The sequence below is a fragment of the Penicillium vulpinum genome (genome assembly GCF_028829585.1).
Source record: "Penicillium vulpinum strain IBT 29486 chromosome Unknown utg000002l_segment0_segment0, whole genome shotgun sequence".
Lineage (NCBI taxonomy): Eukaryota > Fungi > Ascomycota > Eurotiomycetes > Eurotiales > Aspergillaceae > Penicillium > Penicillium vulpinum.
This window is the reverse complement of record NW_026643242.1, coordinates 1,589,413-1,608,469: the sequence shown is the minus strand read 5'-3', so window position 1 is coordinate 1,608,469 and position 19,057 is coordinate 1,589,413. Positions and strand designations below refer to the sequence as shown.

The window sequence follows — 19,057 nt, the reverse complement described above, 5'->3', positions numbered from 1 at the left end:
CAGCAAAATCCTCACCCAATAAAATCAAAATGCCACCCTTCACAATCCAACCCCCAATACCAGTCCACGCAACCCTCACGTTCCCAGCCCCCCACATCCTCCTCGTCACGCTAAACCGACCCCGCGAGCTGAACTGCATAAATGCCCAAGGCCACGCAGAGCTCCACGCAGTCTGGGAATGGCTCGACGAAGAGCCGAGCCTGCGCGTGGGCATCCTAACCGGAAAGGGACGGGCGTTTTGCGCCGGCGCTGATCTAAAAGGTAAGCCAACAAGCCATTCATTCATAAATATGCATCAATATAAAAAAAAAAAGCATACTAATCCAATCCCCAATCCCCGAAAACAAATACCCCAATCCATCCGTTGACCCCGCTAACCCCACTTCCAGAATGGAACAACCGCACCTCATCAGCAGCAACCAGCTCTTCCTCCATAACCCCTGTTCCAAATAGCGGGTTCGGCGGGCTAGCCCGACGAAAAGGCAAGAAACCCGTGATCTGCGCGGTGAACGGACTCTGTCTCGGCGGCGGCACGGAGATGATCATCAACAGCGATATAGTGATTGCGTCTTCGCGGGCGGTATTTGCGTTGCCGGAGGTGAAGCGTGGAGTTGTTGCTCTTGCGGGTGCGTTACCGCGATTGGTGCGAACTGTCGGGAAGCAGCGGGCTATGGAGATGGTTCTTACGGGGCGGACGGTTGGGGCTGCGGAAGCGGAGAGGTGGGGCCTTGTTAATTCTGTGGTGGGGGTTAGCGAGACGGATCGGGAGGAGGAGGTCGGTAGGGCTGTTTTGGAGAAGGCTTTGGGGGTTGCTGGTGAGATTGCGGGGAATAGTCCTGATTCGGTGCTTGTTAGTCGCGAAGGAGTTAAGTTGGGGTGGGAAGGGATTGGGGCGGATGAGGCTACAGTGATGTTGAATGACACTTGGGTTAAGAGGTTGTATGAAGGAGAGAATATTAAGGAGGGTCTTAGGGCTTTTGTGGAGAAGAGGAAGCCTGTTTGGGTTGATAGTAAGTTGTGAGGTTACTTTTTAGAGAGGAAAGGATTGAAAATATTTAATTGTCCATTCGCTATTCATACTACAATTCGTGAAGTCATATTAAAAGCACTGATCCCATTTCTCCATCGCGCCGTGTACCTGGTATTCGCCATATCCCATGCAAGTTGAATTTCAGTCAAAGCGAAATCAAATGCGCGGTTGCCCTGCCTCTCTGAAAAAAAAAAAAAGAAATCGGAGTTAGGATGTTGTTTTGAGGCTGGTATGAGGAGGAAGACGCCTACTTTGTGTCGGATTGTACGACGTCCACGACCTTGACCACATGGGGGAAGAGAGGGTGATCCCGCTCCAAGCCGGTTAATTGGGCAGCAGCATCGGCAGGCGAATTCTCCTTGAGGACCTTGGCCAGCTCCTCACTCTCCTCGTCACCTTCCACATTTTGGAACCGCAGAGCCATTTCCAAGGAGCCCATCAGTGACTGGAACTTTCCGCCACGCTCGGCCAGCTGGGAAGCCGGGCCGATGAAGCGCTCCTTACGGGACACTTTACGAATTGGGGCACGACCCACACGCTCCACGCTGTCCTCGAGGTAGGGGTTCGAGATTCGGGTGATAATGGTCTCGACATACTCCTGCTGCTCGGCAGCGCTGATTTCATGTTTGTCGACGATGAGGGAGGCAGTCTCTTGAAGCACATCACGGACAATGTCGCGGATGCGCGAGTCCTTGAGGGCTTCGGCAATAGTCTTCTTGCCGGCATTGTAGCCATAGTAGGCTGCAGTCGCGTGACCGGTGTTGACGGTGAACAGCTTGCGCTCAATGTAGGGCTCTAGGTTGCTAACCCAGTGGATAGCTGGGATATCTGGGTGACCATACTCGCCGAAGGGTGTCGACTCCACGACCCATTCGTAGAACTTCTCGATGCGCACGTTGAGACCGCTGTCAGGGGCCTGAGCGGGTACAATACGGTCGATGGCCGAGTTGGCAAACCGGGCTCGGTCTGACATAGAGTCGAGACGGTCCTGATCGGTGTTGTTCTTGATGAATTGGTGTAGTGTGTCAGTGGCGCCGATGGCGTTCTCACAGGCAACGACGGCTAGCGGCGTGGCGTTGGTGCGGGCATCGATTCCCTTGGCAATGACGGGAGCAATGAACTTGAGGATGTTCGGGCCCACGGCGCAGGTTACAATGTCGGCGGTTGCGATCTCGTTAATCACATCGCTTTCATTGGTCTTGGAGTTGATTGCACGGTAGTTGGTGATGGTCTTGGTAGTCTCACCCTTATCACTGACTTCGGTAACCTGATAGGACTTCGTGTTTTGTAGGGAATTGATGATGGCATCCATGACATCAACAAAGACGACCTCATAGCCAGCAGCGTGAAGGAACTCGGCGACGAAGCCACGGCCGATGTTACCACCACCGAAATGAATAGCTTTCTTCTCCATCATGTTTGTAGGGTATTAAAAGTGGAAGAGTAGTAGTGGAAGTGGGAGTAGAAGAGGGAAGTAGAGGTAAGAGGTAGAGAGGTAGAGAGAGGTAAGAGGTAAGAGGTAGAAGTAGAAGTAGTAGATAAAGTGTATATCGCTTAAGTTGCTCTTTCCAATCGAAGGGGGAAAATGCAGGTATTTAAGTAAGAGGGGGAAAGGAAGGAAGTATCCAAGCCCTATGTATATACTTGGAATATCCTAGAAATATGACGATGACTTCATAGATATTTGGGCTACGGGACTGGTCTCCGCCTTGTTTGGAACATGAGAGCATCATGAATATAATTCGATTATTTTGGGATAATTTCATTATATTCTAATTATTTGTTTCTATAATTCCCTCTATTATTGTAAACGAGAGGGTTATTGACCCGAGAGATGTTACACTTCCTCTTTCCCTCCCCTCCTTTAGTGTCTGTGCAACCCCATATACTCCCAATTACCGCGCAGTAGAGGCATATTAGAACATACACTATACCTTTTTGAGTGCCTTATAGACTTCATTGCATGCGCATTCCTAAGAGCCTGAACCACTCACCGGCGAACAAAGAAATGAAATCACCGGGAAAACCCGCTCAGATTCGTCAATACCTCTCGCGCTTTGACAGGAATCTTGGCAAATGTAGGCTTCGGAGAAACCAAGCCGACAAACCGGGAAAAAGCAACGGAGTACAGTGGTCCTCGGAGTCTGAGCCATATACGGGGATAATTATTGAGTATATTGGTTTGAGGTATAATGATTTCTTTAAGGATATTCAAGGATATTTCATGACATTTCAAGACTATTCTGGATCCTCATAGAAAACCAACTGATATATCCACATGTGGTGACGTCGGATGAACGGTTGACAGCCCCCCGACCCAGTTTTTTTTTTCCCTTCCCATTATGTAGTCCCGGACCCCCCTATCAAAGCCAGGGTGGATTCGAAGTGTATCCATTGTCTTCTATGCTCTAGCCCCCCTACAAAGTACGGAGTACGGGATACTTAGACGGAGATGGCTGCCTGGTTGCACTGCCCGATATCCCTTAGCCCCTGGAAGTTAGGGGGAACCTAACCCTCGCGGTACCTCCGGGGCTCGGCCATTGGCCCAATACCATAACCCTCAGATATCCCGCAAAAAGCAAGTGGCCGGATTGGCAACTTCTGCAAATTAGCTTGAAACAGTTAGTCAGATTGGCTAGATTGAATATTCTCTATTGGTTGCGCGATATATCGTCCTAAGTTAGCATCGTTTGATTCATTATTCTCTATGGAATGGAATTGGTATATTCAAAATATTGTGCGAGTTTCCCCGACCTCCGTCCCCCGTCTGAAACCTGCGCTCTCTGACTGGCTAACATCACCGCTCCCTTGTAAGTTTTCTTTTTTGGGGGGATTCGCTGATTACCCCTCTATATCCTTTTCGACGGGCGCAGGCGCATACGCAGTCCGTTCGTGAATAAAGACATTCACAAAACAACCAACGCTACCGGTGAATAACAGCCCCACCGCGGCCCAAGTCATCCCGAGAAATTTCTCTCCGTAATGGGCTGACACGTTCGAGCCCTTGCCGTGAGCATTAATCAAAGCGACGAATTCAAATGCGATGACAGTTGCGATTATGGATGCGATGCTGATGGTGATGGATCCGAGCTAATGATTCCCATGTTAGTCACCGATCGCATGTTGGGGAATGCGATATCCGAAAATGCACCACGCTGAACTAGGAAGTATACTTCCTGCACAGAGTTTATGTAGGGGGGTCAATCCCACAATCAGATCGTGTTCAGGTAACTCACTATGAAAAACAAAAATTCACACGGGCCCTGGCCTGGTCGTGGAGCGAGACCTGTCCATGCACGTACGAGAATGGCAGCACCCATTGCTCCAATCCCCATACAGTACAGGACGCCCATGACTTTGCTTGTCAGTCTTAAAGCGTGGAAGTCATCGCTGATCACGCGCGGCCACTCCAGTCCCCAGCTGGTGATATCCTTCGCCCAGGCCTCTGTCGGGTCAAAGGGGGATAGAAGCGTGCGGTTCGAGCATTTGGTCACGTTGCGTGAGATTTCTACACCGGTCTCGGTCGTTCCCAATGTTCCTTGGCAGTGAGACAAGATGTGGATGGAATAGAAATCGTGGACTCCAATGCCGATGCTGCCCGTAGGTGTGCGAAGCTAAATGGATAGGGCCAGGTCAGTCTTCTGCATCTATCTGCCACTTATATATAGAGTAGTTCGAGGCGATCGCACTTACTGTCAATATATCCACATCATAGAGGAAGTTTCTCTGCGTCCCTGCGAAGAGACATAGGATGGTGATTATAAATGCGATAAACACTGTCACCGTCGGGAATAGACTCTTGAGGTCCGACATGATGGTGAATTGGGTGTGTGTGTTGGTCTAATGCTAGATTCCTGCAAGATGTAATTGGATCCAGTATGCAGTATGTTAAAGGAAGGTGATATTGTTGTTGGTAATGGTATAACCTCAGCAGATGATGTAACTCGATATTCAATGAGACTCCGAATCTGCGATTCTTGCCCTCTTCACGATCCTTATATACATACCGTACTGGAAATTGGGACATTTGGGATGATCGGGATCTGGATTTCTCACGATGGCTTCATTCCGGACGTGGGCTGTTAGAAAGGGCGGAGGCACAGTTCTGCATAGTATCGAAATTTGATTCCCCATGGAATGCATGCATCACACATGATCGGGTAGAAGGCCTCGCTGACTATTGAAAAATGTAAGTAAACTACGGAGTAGCCCAGGCATGATGGCTGGGCGGGAAGGGAATGGGTATGGTCCTGCCCGCTTCAGGAATGTTCAGAATGTTGCCAGCCACGAAGGATCTTGTAGGTCGACATCGCCCTTGTTTTTTATTGACATTGCACATGTGTTTTATTCGTGAGATTTGGGCTTGATGAATTGGTTTAAATATGAATCTTTATCTATGGGCTGATTTAAAGGGATAAATCTCAGAGAAGAAGGGGTCTGTCAGGGTTATATATAGTAGGTCCCAAGAACTTTGACGTCAGCGGCAGGGGGAGGTTCATTCTTATCCATTGCACTGGCCACTTCCCAGATTGGCGCCTTTTGCACGTGCTCTTTTGCCAATTCCTAGAATGGTTCGATATCTCTGGAAATGCCGTTGTGCCTCGACACAAAATCCTTAAATTCTCAAGCCGTTTACTAGATTCTTCGGCTCAATAGGCTCGAAACGCACCTGGGCAGTCTGACACCCACTAAGCCCTTTAATGTCCTCATCAACACGAACAATATTTAGTTATTATGATAAATACCGAAGAATAAGGAGCCTTTATCACTATGATCCGACCTATTTGCGTACGTAGGTATGTTCCTGTACGGAGGGATATAGCGGCACTTTGGACAACTAGTAGTTGATTGGTTCTCACATGGCAGAAAATCTTGGAATAATTTCGGCAAATCAGATTAGCAAAGGGTAAGGATTACTCCGTAGGTAATGGCAGCTCAATACGAAAGGCACTTCAACACGACATAATCATAATCTCAATTTTCTTAATACTCAAAAGGTAGCTAGGGAGGATATAGGAAGATATCTAGTGTAAATGAAGTTTCAATTGCCTAGTATCAATCTTTATAAAAATTAGTAACTACATGTCTGCTTGAAGCAAACAGAATGATTAGGGTTTTGAATACTATATTTATGTGGGGTGTTTTTCAGGATTCTTTACATGTTTACATCATATATTCAGAATTAACATATTAAACAACTTGTAACGCATCTTTCTTTTCTTTCCCTTCAAGCTGATTTGATAGTAGGCAGAAATCGGTGTTAGGCTTACATGTATATATATGTCAGGTATAGCCCTCTTGTATGAAGCTACATATTCTCTACGGACAATGTCGATATCGTACAATTTGCTATTAGTACCACACTGGGTATTTGCCACAATTATGGCAAGACTAAATTATATTAAAGAATGGTAAGAACCTTGGCAGAAAACCAAAAGTATCCATCCGTGGATATTATTCTCATGGAAACCGGGAGGCGCGGAAACCAGGCGGAGGCCTCGGGAAGAACCTCGGCACCCCGGGCGGTGAATTAGTCAGTACGTCTAGCCAATCAAATGCCAGTGGTTCGATGTGCCGCTATATCCGCCCGTAGGTATTCGCGAACAATGTAAATGTGAGGTGGAGGAGATCCATCGATATCATCTCCACCTAGACATCTTTAATTGTATTACATCTCTTAAACGTCTATAACAGGCTATATAGACGTTCGTCAAAGGGTGAAGTCACATAACAACTATTGTCATTTTCGGATTATTGATATATACTGGAAGCAACAAGAAATATATATGTCATAGAAACACCCAGAGATGTTCTATTTTATGAGCATATAATTCCACTACTGTCAGCTCAAAGTGTCTCATTTTAGTTATCCTACCATTATCTACCATCTATCACGTAGAATAACTCACTTCATTCTGGAAATACGACCCCAAAGCCTTAAGAGTACAGCTTGGCCAGCTCACTGTTATTGGGAATAGGGAACATGAGTAATTAAAGATAATTTACCACCGTGGGTTGCTCTATAGATGCTGCCAAGGTGGGGAGAATGGATCAACGTGTAAACAGGAGCAGTACACAAAGACAAGTCATCTTCCTAATTCTCTTGGTTTGTTATCCGTGTAACACTCGAAGCTCATAAAATGTTGCCTCCCGTGACGGAATTATAGAGTTCCCGGTTGTGTAGTTGGACAAGCGATAGTGCGTGATAGTTCTCGTGTTATTTCCCGTAGCCTCATAGGTTCTTGCTTCTTCAGCTATTCAATTTATCTCACATTGCAACCCTTCAGCTCAACGTGGCCCTCTCATTATACCTCGGTAGACCTAGGTAGACCTATTTAGGATATCGGAGATGACATTAAGGTTGTCGGTGCATTAGTCACAGGAAGTTGTACACCTCCAGGGCTACCTACCTAGGTATATGGTCAACTTTAAATGTCGAGTTGAAATTCAGGGCTGATATGTCGGATACTTATGTACTTTATTTACCTATCACCTGTTGGGTAAAAGATAAGCATGCATATGTAGGATATTACACAAAAAGAAGATGTAATACAACATAGATCAGACGACGTCGATAATGGCACAGTAGGATGATCTCCATTAAATATCTCAATATCCCTTCCAATCACATCGCTAGAACGCCACTTACTAGGCCATCAACGTAGCTTTTCGGCCCTATAGGGGGAAGTAAGACAACCACGTGAACCTAATATGCAACCTCGAAAAGTAAGAGACATGCGAGAAATGAAACCAAAGTCAAACATTGGTAGTGGCTTCATCAACACCCAAATTTGGAAAGTGCCTAGTTCTGATGTGTTAGAACACCAACGTATGTTGTACTTTGGTGGAATTCTTCCAATACATTTCAGATCTAGTAGCTGCAGGGCGTTATGCCCCGGTCTAGACGCGCCACGAGATGGGAAGGAGAAAACAAGCACTGTGGGATCTGACCACTAAGCTTCTGAAGTATTTTGAACGCCCACGGGTTCGTTTGAGTGGATTTATTGGTGAAGATACTAAAACACTATATACCTTCCTACTTAGTCAAGTGTCTAAATATGTATAATGCAGTGCCGTGTACCCGTGAAACCATACGATCCACAACATCTGGAGACAAATTCCTGCAAAACATGCATTTCATACGTCGTGGAAACAGGATGACAACAAAGGTTCTTCTAGAAGACATTTAGCGTATGCAGCATGCAAGGGACGTAATATCGTGCGTTGTAGGGCGGAATTCCAGAGCAGTTAACAATAAAATAATCCAAGTCATCGGGACTTTGAGATATCCCAATCCAGGAGATCCAGGTATCCACACCAAATATGCCCATATACTCTGTACCTACAAAGTAGAGAATGCGCCCCTGAAAAACCAAAGTGGAAATAGGGGGAAAACCACCCCAATTGGTCTGCAGGGCATATATCATGGCGTATATCATACAGCTTGAGTGGAGTACAAAAGTTTCCTCGGGGTTCGCCCACCAAAAAAAAAGAGAAATGATTTTTGCGACAGACCATAGATATGAGCACGTGCGTGCTATAAGCAAATCCCATGCAGGACCAAGCATTGTAGAAGCTGACTTGGCAACGCCTTTGCCCGGGCGCTTATTGCTTGACAAGCCTTCCAAATTGCTTGGGGGTAATCCTGGGCTGATCTTGAACTAAAGCAAGCTTTAGCCAAGAATCCTTGAAGCTCTTAAGATAGCCATGCTTGCATGGGTCGATCTTGGACGCGTTAATTGGTCGTATATGGTCGATAGTAGACAATTTTGGATTCAATCGAAGCAGTTTTCGCTGGGTAACTCGCATCGATGATAAATCATTTCATCTCTCAGTCAAATATGTCGGATAGATCGGAATGTAGGACAGTGACACGCAACGTGATAACACGTGTTGTAGGTAAGGGTGCAGGTTTCGAGGGAAGGTGCGGAGAATGGAGTTGCACATGGTCGAATGCTGCTCTCTGATTGGTCAGAGATCCCTGCATAGAACGGGATGCCGGGGGTCGGTTTAGCGGATTTTCTCTCGACTACGTCAAATGGGGCCAGATGCGGTCCGTACTATGTCCCATATGGAGTTGTTGTTCGACTTTTTGTAGGAAAAGGGAAAATAATTACCTCGGAAAGTCTGCTGTGAAAGTGGGATAAAAGGATATACCTTTGGATAGAGGTTTTTAGAAAGTAGCCACTTTTTGTCCGGCATCCCATTGGTATTGCATAGTCTAGTAATGCATAGATGCTATATATATCTATGGATATATACGGAGTACAGTTCATAATTGTCCATACTATTCACATCATGTAATATGTATATAAATTAATGTACACATATCCTACTACTTTGTATGTACAAAAGGAATATTCAATTCGCCCCCGCGAAAAAAAAGCGAAGATCTACTATAAACTGCAGGCGGTGACAATCACAAATGAGATACTGCCCCCACGTGCTCAGTTGATTGGTTACCGGGATCTCCATCAATACTCCACCTGATCCACTTAGACCCACTTAAAATGTCCAAAATCCGCTTCCGGAAAACCAAAAATCAGTAAAAAAGAGAGACCCATCGTTGTGAGGGCCCTGACCCCAAGATAGAGTGGTTCTTCGCCTTCTGACTTTTTTTTTTTTTTAAATCCTTGGCTTAGTGGAGAGACGCCACTCATTGTTGCATGTCTCTCGCTTTTCCTCGTTTCTCACTTTTTCTTCTTCCCTTCTTCCTTTCTAAATACATAAGAGAGTCACATCGCCACCTTCTTGGGTCGAAGTCACTCTCTCCAAACCATTGTGGTCAATTTGACTCTGCCCTTCCTCCACAATTGAGTCTGTTACTAGTCAATTACTTTGCTCACGCGACCACTTTTTTGACTGAATATCTCCCACAACTCTCACCATGACCGACTTTGGTCCTCGTGCCCCTCATGGGCCCGACATGTCCGGGGACCACAACCCTCTTGAGGACATGGATATCCATGAGAAGGGTGCTTTCGACTCTCTCATTCGTCCCGATGACAGCTACACCCCCGAGGGCACATACTGGGCTGATCTCCCTCTGTGGAAGAAGATCACCTTCGTTACTTCCTACAACAACAAGGAGGCAAAGCGAGAGCTGAGTGATATCTGGTCTATGATCAAGGTGGACCCTCTCTCCCCCGTCTCTTACTACTTCCGCAACATGGTCCTGCCTGGTGCTGGTCTCGGTCTCGAGGGTTACGTGCTCTTCTCTATCGGCAACGTCAAGCCTCTCTTCCAATCCGCCTTCCCTGATTGCTGGAAACACGCAAAGACCTGTAACCAGCAGTGGATTTACGCCATCGACTACCTCGAGATCATCGGTATCATCGTGGGTCAGATCTTGGTTGGAGTCTTGGGTGACTGGTAAGCTACAATTATATTAACCCATGGGGTAATGAGAGGTCGTATACTAACACACTGGGACTAGGATTGGCCGTCGCTGGGGTTTGATTCAGGATGCTGTGATCATGCTTCTCGGTTTGGTCATGTTGACTGCCGCTTGGGGTGTGACCCAGAATGGCTGGATCATCTGTTATGCTTGGTGTCTCTTCATCTACGGTATCGGTGTTGGTGGTGAATACCCCATGACTGCCACTAGTGGTATGGAAAACGCTATCGGCTCTGGAAAGGTCTCGACCAAAGAGGATCGCCTGCACCGTGGCCGCAAGGTCACCAGCGCCTTCCTGATGCAGGGCTGGGGTCAGTTCTTCAACCAGGTTATTCTGATTATCCTCCTGCTCTGCTTCCACCACGGTAGTGGCAACAACCCTTACTCCGCCGTCTCCGTTCAGTGGACGTACCGAGTTTCCTTCGCTATTCCTGCCGTCGGTACCTTGTGGCTTGTGTACTACCGTGCCTACCACATGAAGGCTGCTAGCAAGCAACTTACCGCTGCCAAGAAGAAGGCGTCCGTCACTGGTTATGATGCCCAGTCCCTGAAGCTGACCTTCAAGTACTTCGGATTCCGGATGTTCGCAACTGCTGGCGGTTGGTTCGCCAATGATGTTTTCTTCTACGGCAACAAGCTCTTCCAGAGCGAGTTCATCAAGGTCATCAGCCCCGCATCCAACTCCGTCATGCCTACCTGGCTGTGGAACTTGGTCAATGTCGGCGTGTCTCTGTGCGGATACTACCTGGCCTCTTTCATGATCGACAACAAGCTGTACGGTCGCAAGTGGATGCAGATCATTGGTTTCATGCTCTGCTTCATTCTGTTTATCGTTCCCGCCTTCAACTTCGAGTACTACCGTCGCCCCGAGAACATCAAGTCCTTCCAGACCATGTACTTCCTCAGCTCTTTCTTCAACCAGTTCGGTCCCAATTCCGTCTCCTTCCTGGTCGCTGCCGAGGTTTTCCCCACCCCCATTCGTGCCTCCGCTCACGGTATGTCCGCTGCCTGGGGTAAGGCCGGTGCCCTTCTTGCTGCCGTCCTGTACAACTACATCGATACCCAGACCAAGTTCTACGTTGTGCCTTGGTTTGGTCTGGCCGGTGCTGTGATCACCGCCTTCTTCCTTCCCGACACCACTGGTCTGGACTTGAAGGAGCAGGAGCGCCGATGGCAATACCTTCGCCAGGGCCGTGAGGAAGATTACCACGGTCCTGCCGTGCACCCCAAGCACCTGTCCTGGTACGAGCGCTACGTCTTGCGCAAGAGCCGTTACTACGATGCCGAGCTCGACTATCAACAGAAGGTTGAGGAGTACCGCATCGAGTGGGAGACAGCTATGGCCGCCAAGTCTGCCGAAAAGGATGCTGCTGACGCTCTTGACACCGATGATTCGCTTCTCGAGGGCCACGTGCACACATACTTCCACCGTACCAGCCCCATGTTTAAGGGTATGGAGAAGAATGCGTCTTCTGCCAAACAGGATACCTTCACCTTACCCCCACCTGCTGAGAGCGAGGCTGAAGATTCTTTTAATGAGAAGCACTAAGCGATTCGTTTGCTCGGTCCTCGGGTTATTGCCTGTCATGCGACCATGATTGTCTTTTTTTTTAGCTAGCCATGAATAATTTTTTCTTCTTTTCAACTTTTTCTTTTAAAAGTTATCATGCATATACACTAAGTCCCTTTTTGTTTGGAAACCTTCATGTTCGCTATATGAATTAGCTTGAGTTTTGTTTGATGCGCGAAGCGGACCCCTCGATTGCAATTGCGATTAGATATTGATACCACTTTTTGGACTGGCAAATGCACATATATTGCTCATCTTTTAAGACCGTTTATTAAATTTTGGACTTGTAGTCAACCTTTGAAGAGACTGGATTTTGCAACTTTAGCCTGAGACAGGAATTGATCTTTACACTTTATCTTATTTTGATTGAAATCTCAAGTCCTCCCTTCGCACTGACTACCAGCCTACTTCGACCAGCGATTTTGGTAGCTAGGACTGAAGAATCATGCCTCTTGGAGCTTCGACCCAATCATATTTTGCGGCCATAGTCAAGAGAGAGCGCGGAAATCCCTCCATATTGATCGATAATGCGGCAACCGGGACAGTTCAAACGATACTAAGTGAGAGCGAATCTGAACGTCGGCGAGTGTTCGAAATCAACACACTGTGCTATTTTACACTGGTACACCAATTTCTTCTGGCTATTATAGAGATGAATCACGCCCACATAATGAGAATAGCGAGCACAGGAAGTTGCTACTCTCAAGCCTCAACTGAATAATGTCTACTCTGTATTGTGTAGATAAACAAAGGAACTTGGAGAAGTTTCAGCCGAAGGTTGTATCATCTATGCTTCTAGGTTTTGTAACCTCAACATGGCAAAATAACGCCCTCGTATTCGTACGAGCTCGGCGTGTGTTCCAGATTCAACAACCACGCCGTCCTCCAGCAACCAGATGAGGTCCGCATTCTGGACAGCACTCAAGCGATGGGCGATGGCAACTGTCGTGCGCTGCTTTGCAGCTTGGTCGAGTGCAGCTTGGACTGAGTTTTGGGATTCCGAGTCCAGCGCCGACGCGACTTCGTCTAGTAACAGGGCACTGGGCCGTCTCAAAAGGGCCCGGGCAATTGCTAGTTGCTGTTTCTGACCGCCGGAAAAGTTGTTTTCCTTTCCTTAACACATAGTATCAAATTCGAGACTGCATGATAAAGTCAGTTGTTACTAGTGATGTGATTTTGGGAATTGCTTACGGGAGTGAATGGTTAAAATCAAGGATATGTGCGTCCTTGCAGCTCGTCTCCAGTCCGAGGAGGAAATTATCTCGGATGGGACCCTGGAATAGTGTGGGCTCTTGATTCACGAGTGCTACTTGATCACGGTATACGTTCATATCCATTGAGGAGAGATCCAGGCCGTCCATTGTGACAAGGCCGGCAAGGGGATGGTAGAAACGCTCTGAGAGTCAAAAGGCGAACAAGGCGAACAAGGCGAACATAGAGAGAATCAAATGCGAGAGGGGATGTGATGATCAGTGATCTATCGCCTCCACGATCTGCTAAGGTAACATGATTCACACTTGTAGTCGTCGCATAGCTCTTCGGGCCTTATGGGGTAATTCATTCAAAATACATACATATGTATGTTGTTGTGTAAAGCTATATATTATTCAGAACAAGATTCTAAACCGTATATCTATAAAATTTCCCTATAAGGTCTGTTCACCACTCTCAAAGAACAAAAACTACGGAGTATAAAACGCCAGTTACGCCCCCGGGCCCACATAGAGCCGTGTGGATAGCGCCAGCCAAAATTACAGCCACATTTCCTGGCGGATGTTGACCTTTTGATTTCAGCTTTCAATTCCTGTACGTAGCTAAGATAGAGGACAAGAGCCAATGGAAAAGCATTGAATCGTTTGCTATGTCGTCATGCGTGTACCCTTGTTCGAACCATCAGGAATTACTGAGAACTACTGCTGGTACTCCCTCTGTGACATGACACGTCACACTATTTCGAATTTGGGACTCGAGAGGTCTTGATATTGCCCAAATCAAATATGTTGTACGCAGTGTGTACATCTTGAATCAGAGCTGTAATGAATCAGGCAGCTTCTATAAATAATATTGGGAGCTAAAAATTTACTTAGCATTAATGCCAATTTAGAGGCTAGAGATAACTTTTGGCCAACTATAGGTGATACACTCTAGCTACCTCGAATCCTTTGCCTCCACGGTACGTCATTCACCATACAGTTGAACCGGTTGAATGGTGTACCAATCTCGTGGTATATATATTTTTTTAAATCTAACAATGACCTAGGGGTTGGCTCGAACGCGGGTGTGTTGTTTCTTCAGACGCAAGTTTTCCGCGAAAGGTTATCCTCGTCCTTTCGCTTTGTCTTGCCAACGGTCCTTTCTTCTGTGAAGCCGGGCCGGGAATGCTACTCGTCTATGGAAGCGCTGATCCCTTTCGATGATGATTTCGATGGTCTCCCTCACATCGGGTACTCAAGCCAAAGTACCACATAGAAGCGACCCGAAGGTGCCTTGAAGATGCAATGGCCGAAGACGATGGATCTGGTGGGTGTAGACCATGGGTTGGTCTTTTAGGCTTCAGTTAAGGGGCAAGACTAAGCGCCTCTGTCCTGTTTGAGTCTCAGAGACGCCAAAAAATTCAAGAAAAGGGCGAAAAAATAGAGAGCTACGAGGGTATTTTGGATTCTATGCTCTGGAGCCAACACTGGCAATTCGCAGTACTTTTCTCTGGTCCCGCACCGCTCTTTGGACTCTCGCCTGGTATTGCCGATTTGCCATTGCAAAGTCCGACGGAATTAGATCTTTCTCTCAAAGAGCTAGACAAGCTAGATCCCACGGGGAAATTATCGATTCATAGACCGACACTCAGCGTGATAGGCGTTCAGGACGAATGAGCCCCTTCAAAAAGGAGACTATACGATACATATACTGCTCAGAAGAGTCGAAAAGTCTACTCGAATGGGATGGAGATCACCGAATTCCCATCTAGTCACCAGAAATGGACCAAATCCACGAAATAATTAGCAGGCAACCAAATAGAATATCTTGTTGTAAATAGAGGAGGAGGCAGATCAGGAAAAACAATCAGTCTCTGGATAGATGGATGCCAAGGATGAAAAGCTAGAGCAAACAAACGAGTCACGTGACAAATCACATAGCAATTCCGCCCTGTAATCCAATTTTAGCCTAATTAATTTCAAGCATGAAAACCCCCTGAATTTCGGACCGGTCCTGCTTAAATACTCCGTACAGGAGGATCAAATAATATGACGTGTTGTGTCTACAGCATCTGGAGGCCACCAGTAGCGCTAATAGACTGTCCTGTTACCCATTGGCTGGCTACACACAATGATTAGATAATACTTAGTGATCATCTGTACCCAAGAACGTGCTCAGTTTTACTCATCAAAAAGCGGCAGGAGGTGAGCACTCAAATGGGTTCTAGTGTCAGACATTACTATTCGGTATATCTACCCATATGCACCACACACTTGATCAAATTCGATGATATCCCAAACATAAAACCCCAGAAAAAGAAAGAAAAAAAAAACCATGAGACTTTATGCCTTCGGCTCTAATGGATCAGGCCAACTCGGCATCGGCCACGAAGAAGACGTCTCCACGCCAACGCAATGTCTCTTCGAGCAGCCACAAGAATCACAAACAACCACCATTAATACCAATCTGACAGATGAATCCGAAATCGTCACCATCGCAGCAGGTGGAAACCACACCCTCCTCCTAACAACCAGCGGCTCCATCTACGCCGCCGGCTGTAATACAGACGGACGGTGCGGGCCGCACAGGCCAACCAAAAACGGGCACGAGTCCGACAACAATGAAGGAAAAATCCTGCGCTTTCGTCAAATAATTCTCTCAGACGCAACCTCCGACACAGAAGTATCCAAGTTCAAACATGTTTCCGCGACGTGGGAGGGCACGATTGCTGTAGCTTCTGTGCCAAGAAGCAGTAACAGTAACGTCGCTCACCATGGAGACAAACCCGATACAGAAGATCGGGTCTTCGTATTCGGCTCCTCGCCTAAGGGTGAACTAGGTCTAGGACAAAGCACATCCACTCCCGTCCCGGGGACATGTATCCCCTCCTTCCCGCCAGCTGGTTTGAAGATCACAGCGCTGGCAAGCGGGATGGCTCACTCGGTTGCTGTGCTCTCTAATGGAGATGTTTATGGTTGGGGCGGGGCGCGGAAGGGCCAGCTCGGGAGGGAAAATCGAGAGGCTAGGATTGCTTATTCGCCTGTGAAGATTTGTGTGCCGTTTTTTGCGGAGGCTGTTGCTTGCGGGAGGGAATTTACGGTTGTCTCGGGGCGGGGGCAGTTTGTTGTTCTTGGGGATAAGGGGAATCGGTGGGGAGTGGTGGGTGTGCCGGAGAGTTTATCTTTGCGTGCGGGGCGGGGTCATGGGGATGGAGGTTTAGAGGAATATGGAGGGTGCAGAGGTACTATCTGTTATTGCTATAGTGGTATTGCGGCTAGTTGGCATGGAGTTTATGTACATGCTGCGCCTGGGCTGGGACGGGCGGGGCCGTCGGCCGAAGCCTCATGGACTAGGTCTCAATCGGATGCACAGACAAACTCTGATTCTGATTCTGATTCTGTTGGTGGTTCCATTGTTGCTTGGGGGCGCAATGATCGCGGCCAACTTCCACCGCCGGATCTTCCACCTCCCGCTAAACTCGCTGTTGGTAGTGAGCATGCCCTTGCTCTCCTAGGAGATGGTCGAGTGGCGGCGTTTGGATGGGGCGAGCATGGGAACTGTGGGCCCGATACTGATTCCCAGGGGAATGTATCGGGTACATATAATGTGATTTCGCTCCCCAAGGCTGTGGGGGAGGATGGGAAGGTTGTCGGGGTTGGAGCAGGGTGTGCGACTAGCTGGATGATTGTGACATGATCGGCTTTGGGATCTAGGAGTGCCGAAAGTTGGTGACAACTGCACTAACCCTAACATGGCTCTTTGCTCAGTCGAAAAGACCATATTGGCGAACCTATCACCTATCAGCATGCGTGCATCAAAGTTTCGCAAGAGCCGGAATTCACATACCTGAGACAAACGCTGTGTCGGCGGGAGACCCATCTCATCGTCCGGCTCATCCTGCTTCGAGAAGGAAGGCTCTGCGTCGCGAATAGATGCCCCGAATGCGTCCTGGGCATTTGGTTAGCCACCCATCCATACCGACCAGAGGTGCAAAAAACAACCACATACCTGTGTTCCCGACGCATCCCATCCAAGAATATCCTGTGGTTCCTCTTCTTCATTCATCTCATCCCACTGCCGGTCATCATCAGCAGGCACAAACAGGCTATCGAATTCCATCGAAAGTCCAGATGCCGCCGGTCGATCTACACTAGCCCTCTGGCTCAGATTCTCCTGTGTAGATGATCCATTTAGAGGGCGGATCGATCTGCTTCGCGGTGGCGGCGGGGGCATCTGTGCACTTGGTATCACCGATGGGCGAGTATCGCGTGGCCTAACCGCTGAAATTGGAACAGTAGGCGTTTGCCGTGGGATCGTCGCTCGGGTTGACATGGGGACGTCTTCGCTGTCTGCCTGGCCGCGGGTCATGACTGTGAATTCTGCGCTGATGCCTTCGAAACGGTATTCCAGTTGCAGAGGCTTGCAGGGCCGGGTGTAACGTGCTGTTACCGTGGCGTTTGCCGTTTCGGCGTGCGCAACTACGGCTTTGAAGTCTTTCAGGTTGATCGCGACATGCATGTTCTCTTCGACCAAGTACTCTTGGAAGTCACGATTGTCTGCTGCTACAGAAGTGTGAACTGGGTGTTTGAGTATTTCTGTTGGGTTGTTAGTCAGCTAGACCTTTGAGCTTTGATGGCGAACTTATACCCTTGCCCTCGGTGATCTTTGTTGTAAAGCTTGTGAACACCGCCCTGCCGGAATCGGAGTACATGTCCAGCTGCTCGGCAGATAAGCTAAAGTGCTCAATGAGTTGCTTGAGGAACCGTGGATCGGCAGCCCACATGCTGGTAGCTTTGGATTTGTCAAAGACAGCATGCTGAATTGCCGCTGGTTCGTAGGTCAACTTGTATGACTTGATCACGCCTAGACATAGCGTTAGAGATATGTAATATAACCAAGAAAGATAGCTCTATACGAGGGTGTCTTACCTAGTCCACATATCATCTTCACAGTCAGTCTACATTCAGTTTGTTGTAGATCTTCATGCAATTCCATGTCACAGCGTTCAACGGCCGTGTCCTTGTTTTTATCAACCCTCCCACGGAATATGGAGAGAAGTGCCTGGATTCGATATCAGCATAAAGCAAGGAAGATAATCACCCGTAGACATGCCGTGAGATAGGCATCCAAGGGAGAAAAGAAAAACCGAGGTACTCACTTTTATGTAGATCTGGCAGAAGAATCGGTTCAGCGGGGCACTGCCACTCCTGCCATCATTGCTGGAGTTAAAATAATACGCTTCAAAGAATTCCTCCTTCTCGAACGTGAAGGAGGCAAACCCCGTCTTGGTGGAATTGAGCGCACTGAGACGGAGCTGGGGTACAGTTAGCTAGAACATTTATTTGCTGGTTTTCGGAATTTGGACCGAACTGATCCACCCCCAAGAAAGCGAGAAGAAAAAAAAAACCTACGATTTCAGGTTCTGCTTCGATGGCGACTGTTTCGCTGAATTTGGACAGGCATATCAAGGCGTCGTGGAGTCGGACTAAGGTTGGCGGGCCTAGCGATAATGAGAGCGACGTCATCGGTGTGTTAGTGCTGTTTAGCCTCTTGATAAGGGTCAAATAGGTTTAAGTATAGGATTGATATGTAGATATCAATTTATCTATCTCATTGAACTTATGGCGCGCTATTGGCTGTTCGGGATTCGATCGATGAAGAAGACGCGGAGACAAAATACACATATTACATAAGCTATACAAAGTGGGCAGCCCTCCTAGAGCCGCAATAATAATACTAGCAGCACTTTCATATTCCAACCTTGGGAGTTTTTTTATTCTCACTCCAGGTGCCTAGGTGTTACCTATAGCTCCCATACATTGAATGTAAAGCAGGCGCGCCTTAATATGCAAAACTCCACGGAGTT

The 19,057-nt window shown here is 47.6% G+C and overlaps 6 protein-coding genes across 6 annotated transcripts; 3 read left to right on the top strand and 3 right to left on the bottom strand.

The window, feature by feature from the left end:
* Positions 1-29: 29 nt before the first annotated feature.
* N7479_003681 (enoyl-CoA hydratase/isomerase family protein) lies at positions 30-1,021 on the top strand (the record flags this gene model as incomplete). Its single annotated transcript, XM_057251378.1, has 2 exons — positions 30-261; positions 390-1,021. The coding sequence occupies 2 exons, from the start codon at positions 30-32 to the stop codon at positions 1,019-1,021; spliced, it is 864 nt and encodes a 287-aa protein (XP_057110703.1).
* A 256-nt stretch (positions 1,022-1,277) lies between these two features.
* N7479_003680 (mannitol-1-phosphate 5-dehydrogenase) lies at positions 1,278-2,444 on the bottom strand (the record flags this gene model as incomplete). Its single annotated transcript, XM_057251377.1, has 1 exon — positions 1,278-2,444. The coding sequence occupies one exon, from the start codon at positions 2,442-2,444 to the stop codon at positions 1,278-1,280; it is 1,167 nt and encodes a 388-aa protein (XP_057110702.1).
* Positions 2,445-3,871: 1,427 nt separating this feature from the next.
* N7479_003679 (Actin cortical patch SUR7/pH-response regulator PalI) lies at positions 3,872-4,843 on the bottom strand (the record flags this gene model as incomplete). The annotated part of the gene is made up of 3 exons (XM_057251376.1): positions 3,872-4,120; positions 4,267-4,644; positions 4,724-4,843. The coding sequence occupies 3 exons, from the start codon at positions 4,841-4,843 to the stop codon at positions 3,872-3,874; spliced, it is 747 nt and encodes a 248-aa protein (XP_057110701.1).
* Positions 4,844-9,917: 5,074 nt separating this feature from the next.
* N7479_003678 (putative MFS phosphate transporter) lies at positions 9,918-11,976 on the top strand (the record flags this gene model as incomplete). Its single annotated transcript, XM_057251375.1, has 2 exons — positions 9,918-10,402; positions 10,467-11,976. The coding sequence occupies 2 exons, from the start codon at positions 9,918-9,920 to the stop codon at positions 11,974-11,976; spliced, it is 1,995 nt and encodes a 664-aa protein (XP_057110700.1).
* Positions 11,977-15,525: 3,549 nt separating this feature from the next.
* N7479_003677 (uncharacterized protein) lies at positions 15,526-16,887 on the top strand (the record flags this gene model as incomplete). The annotated part of the gene is made up of 1 exon (XM_057251374.1): positions 15,526-16,887. One exon carries the CDS (start codon positions 15,526-15,528, stop codon positions 16,885-16,887), a length of 1,362 nt encoding a protein of 453 aa, XP_057110699.1.
* A 67-nt stretch (positions 16,888-16,954) lies between these two features.
* Positions 16,955-18,716, bottom strand: N7479_003676 (uncharacterized protein; the record flags this gene model as incomplete). Its single annotated transcript, XM_057251373.1, has 7 exons — positions 16,955-16,981; positions 17,038-17,139; positions 17,200-17,786; positions 17,839-18,054; positions 18,120-18,252; positions 18,350-18,505; positions 18,603-18,716. 7 exons carry the CDS (start codon positions 18,714-18,716, stop codon positions 16,955-16,957), a joined length of 1,335 nt encoding a protein of 444 aa, XP_057110698.1.
* Positions 18,717-19,057: the final 341 nt, after the last annotated feature.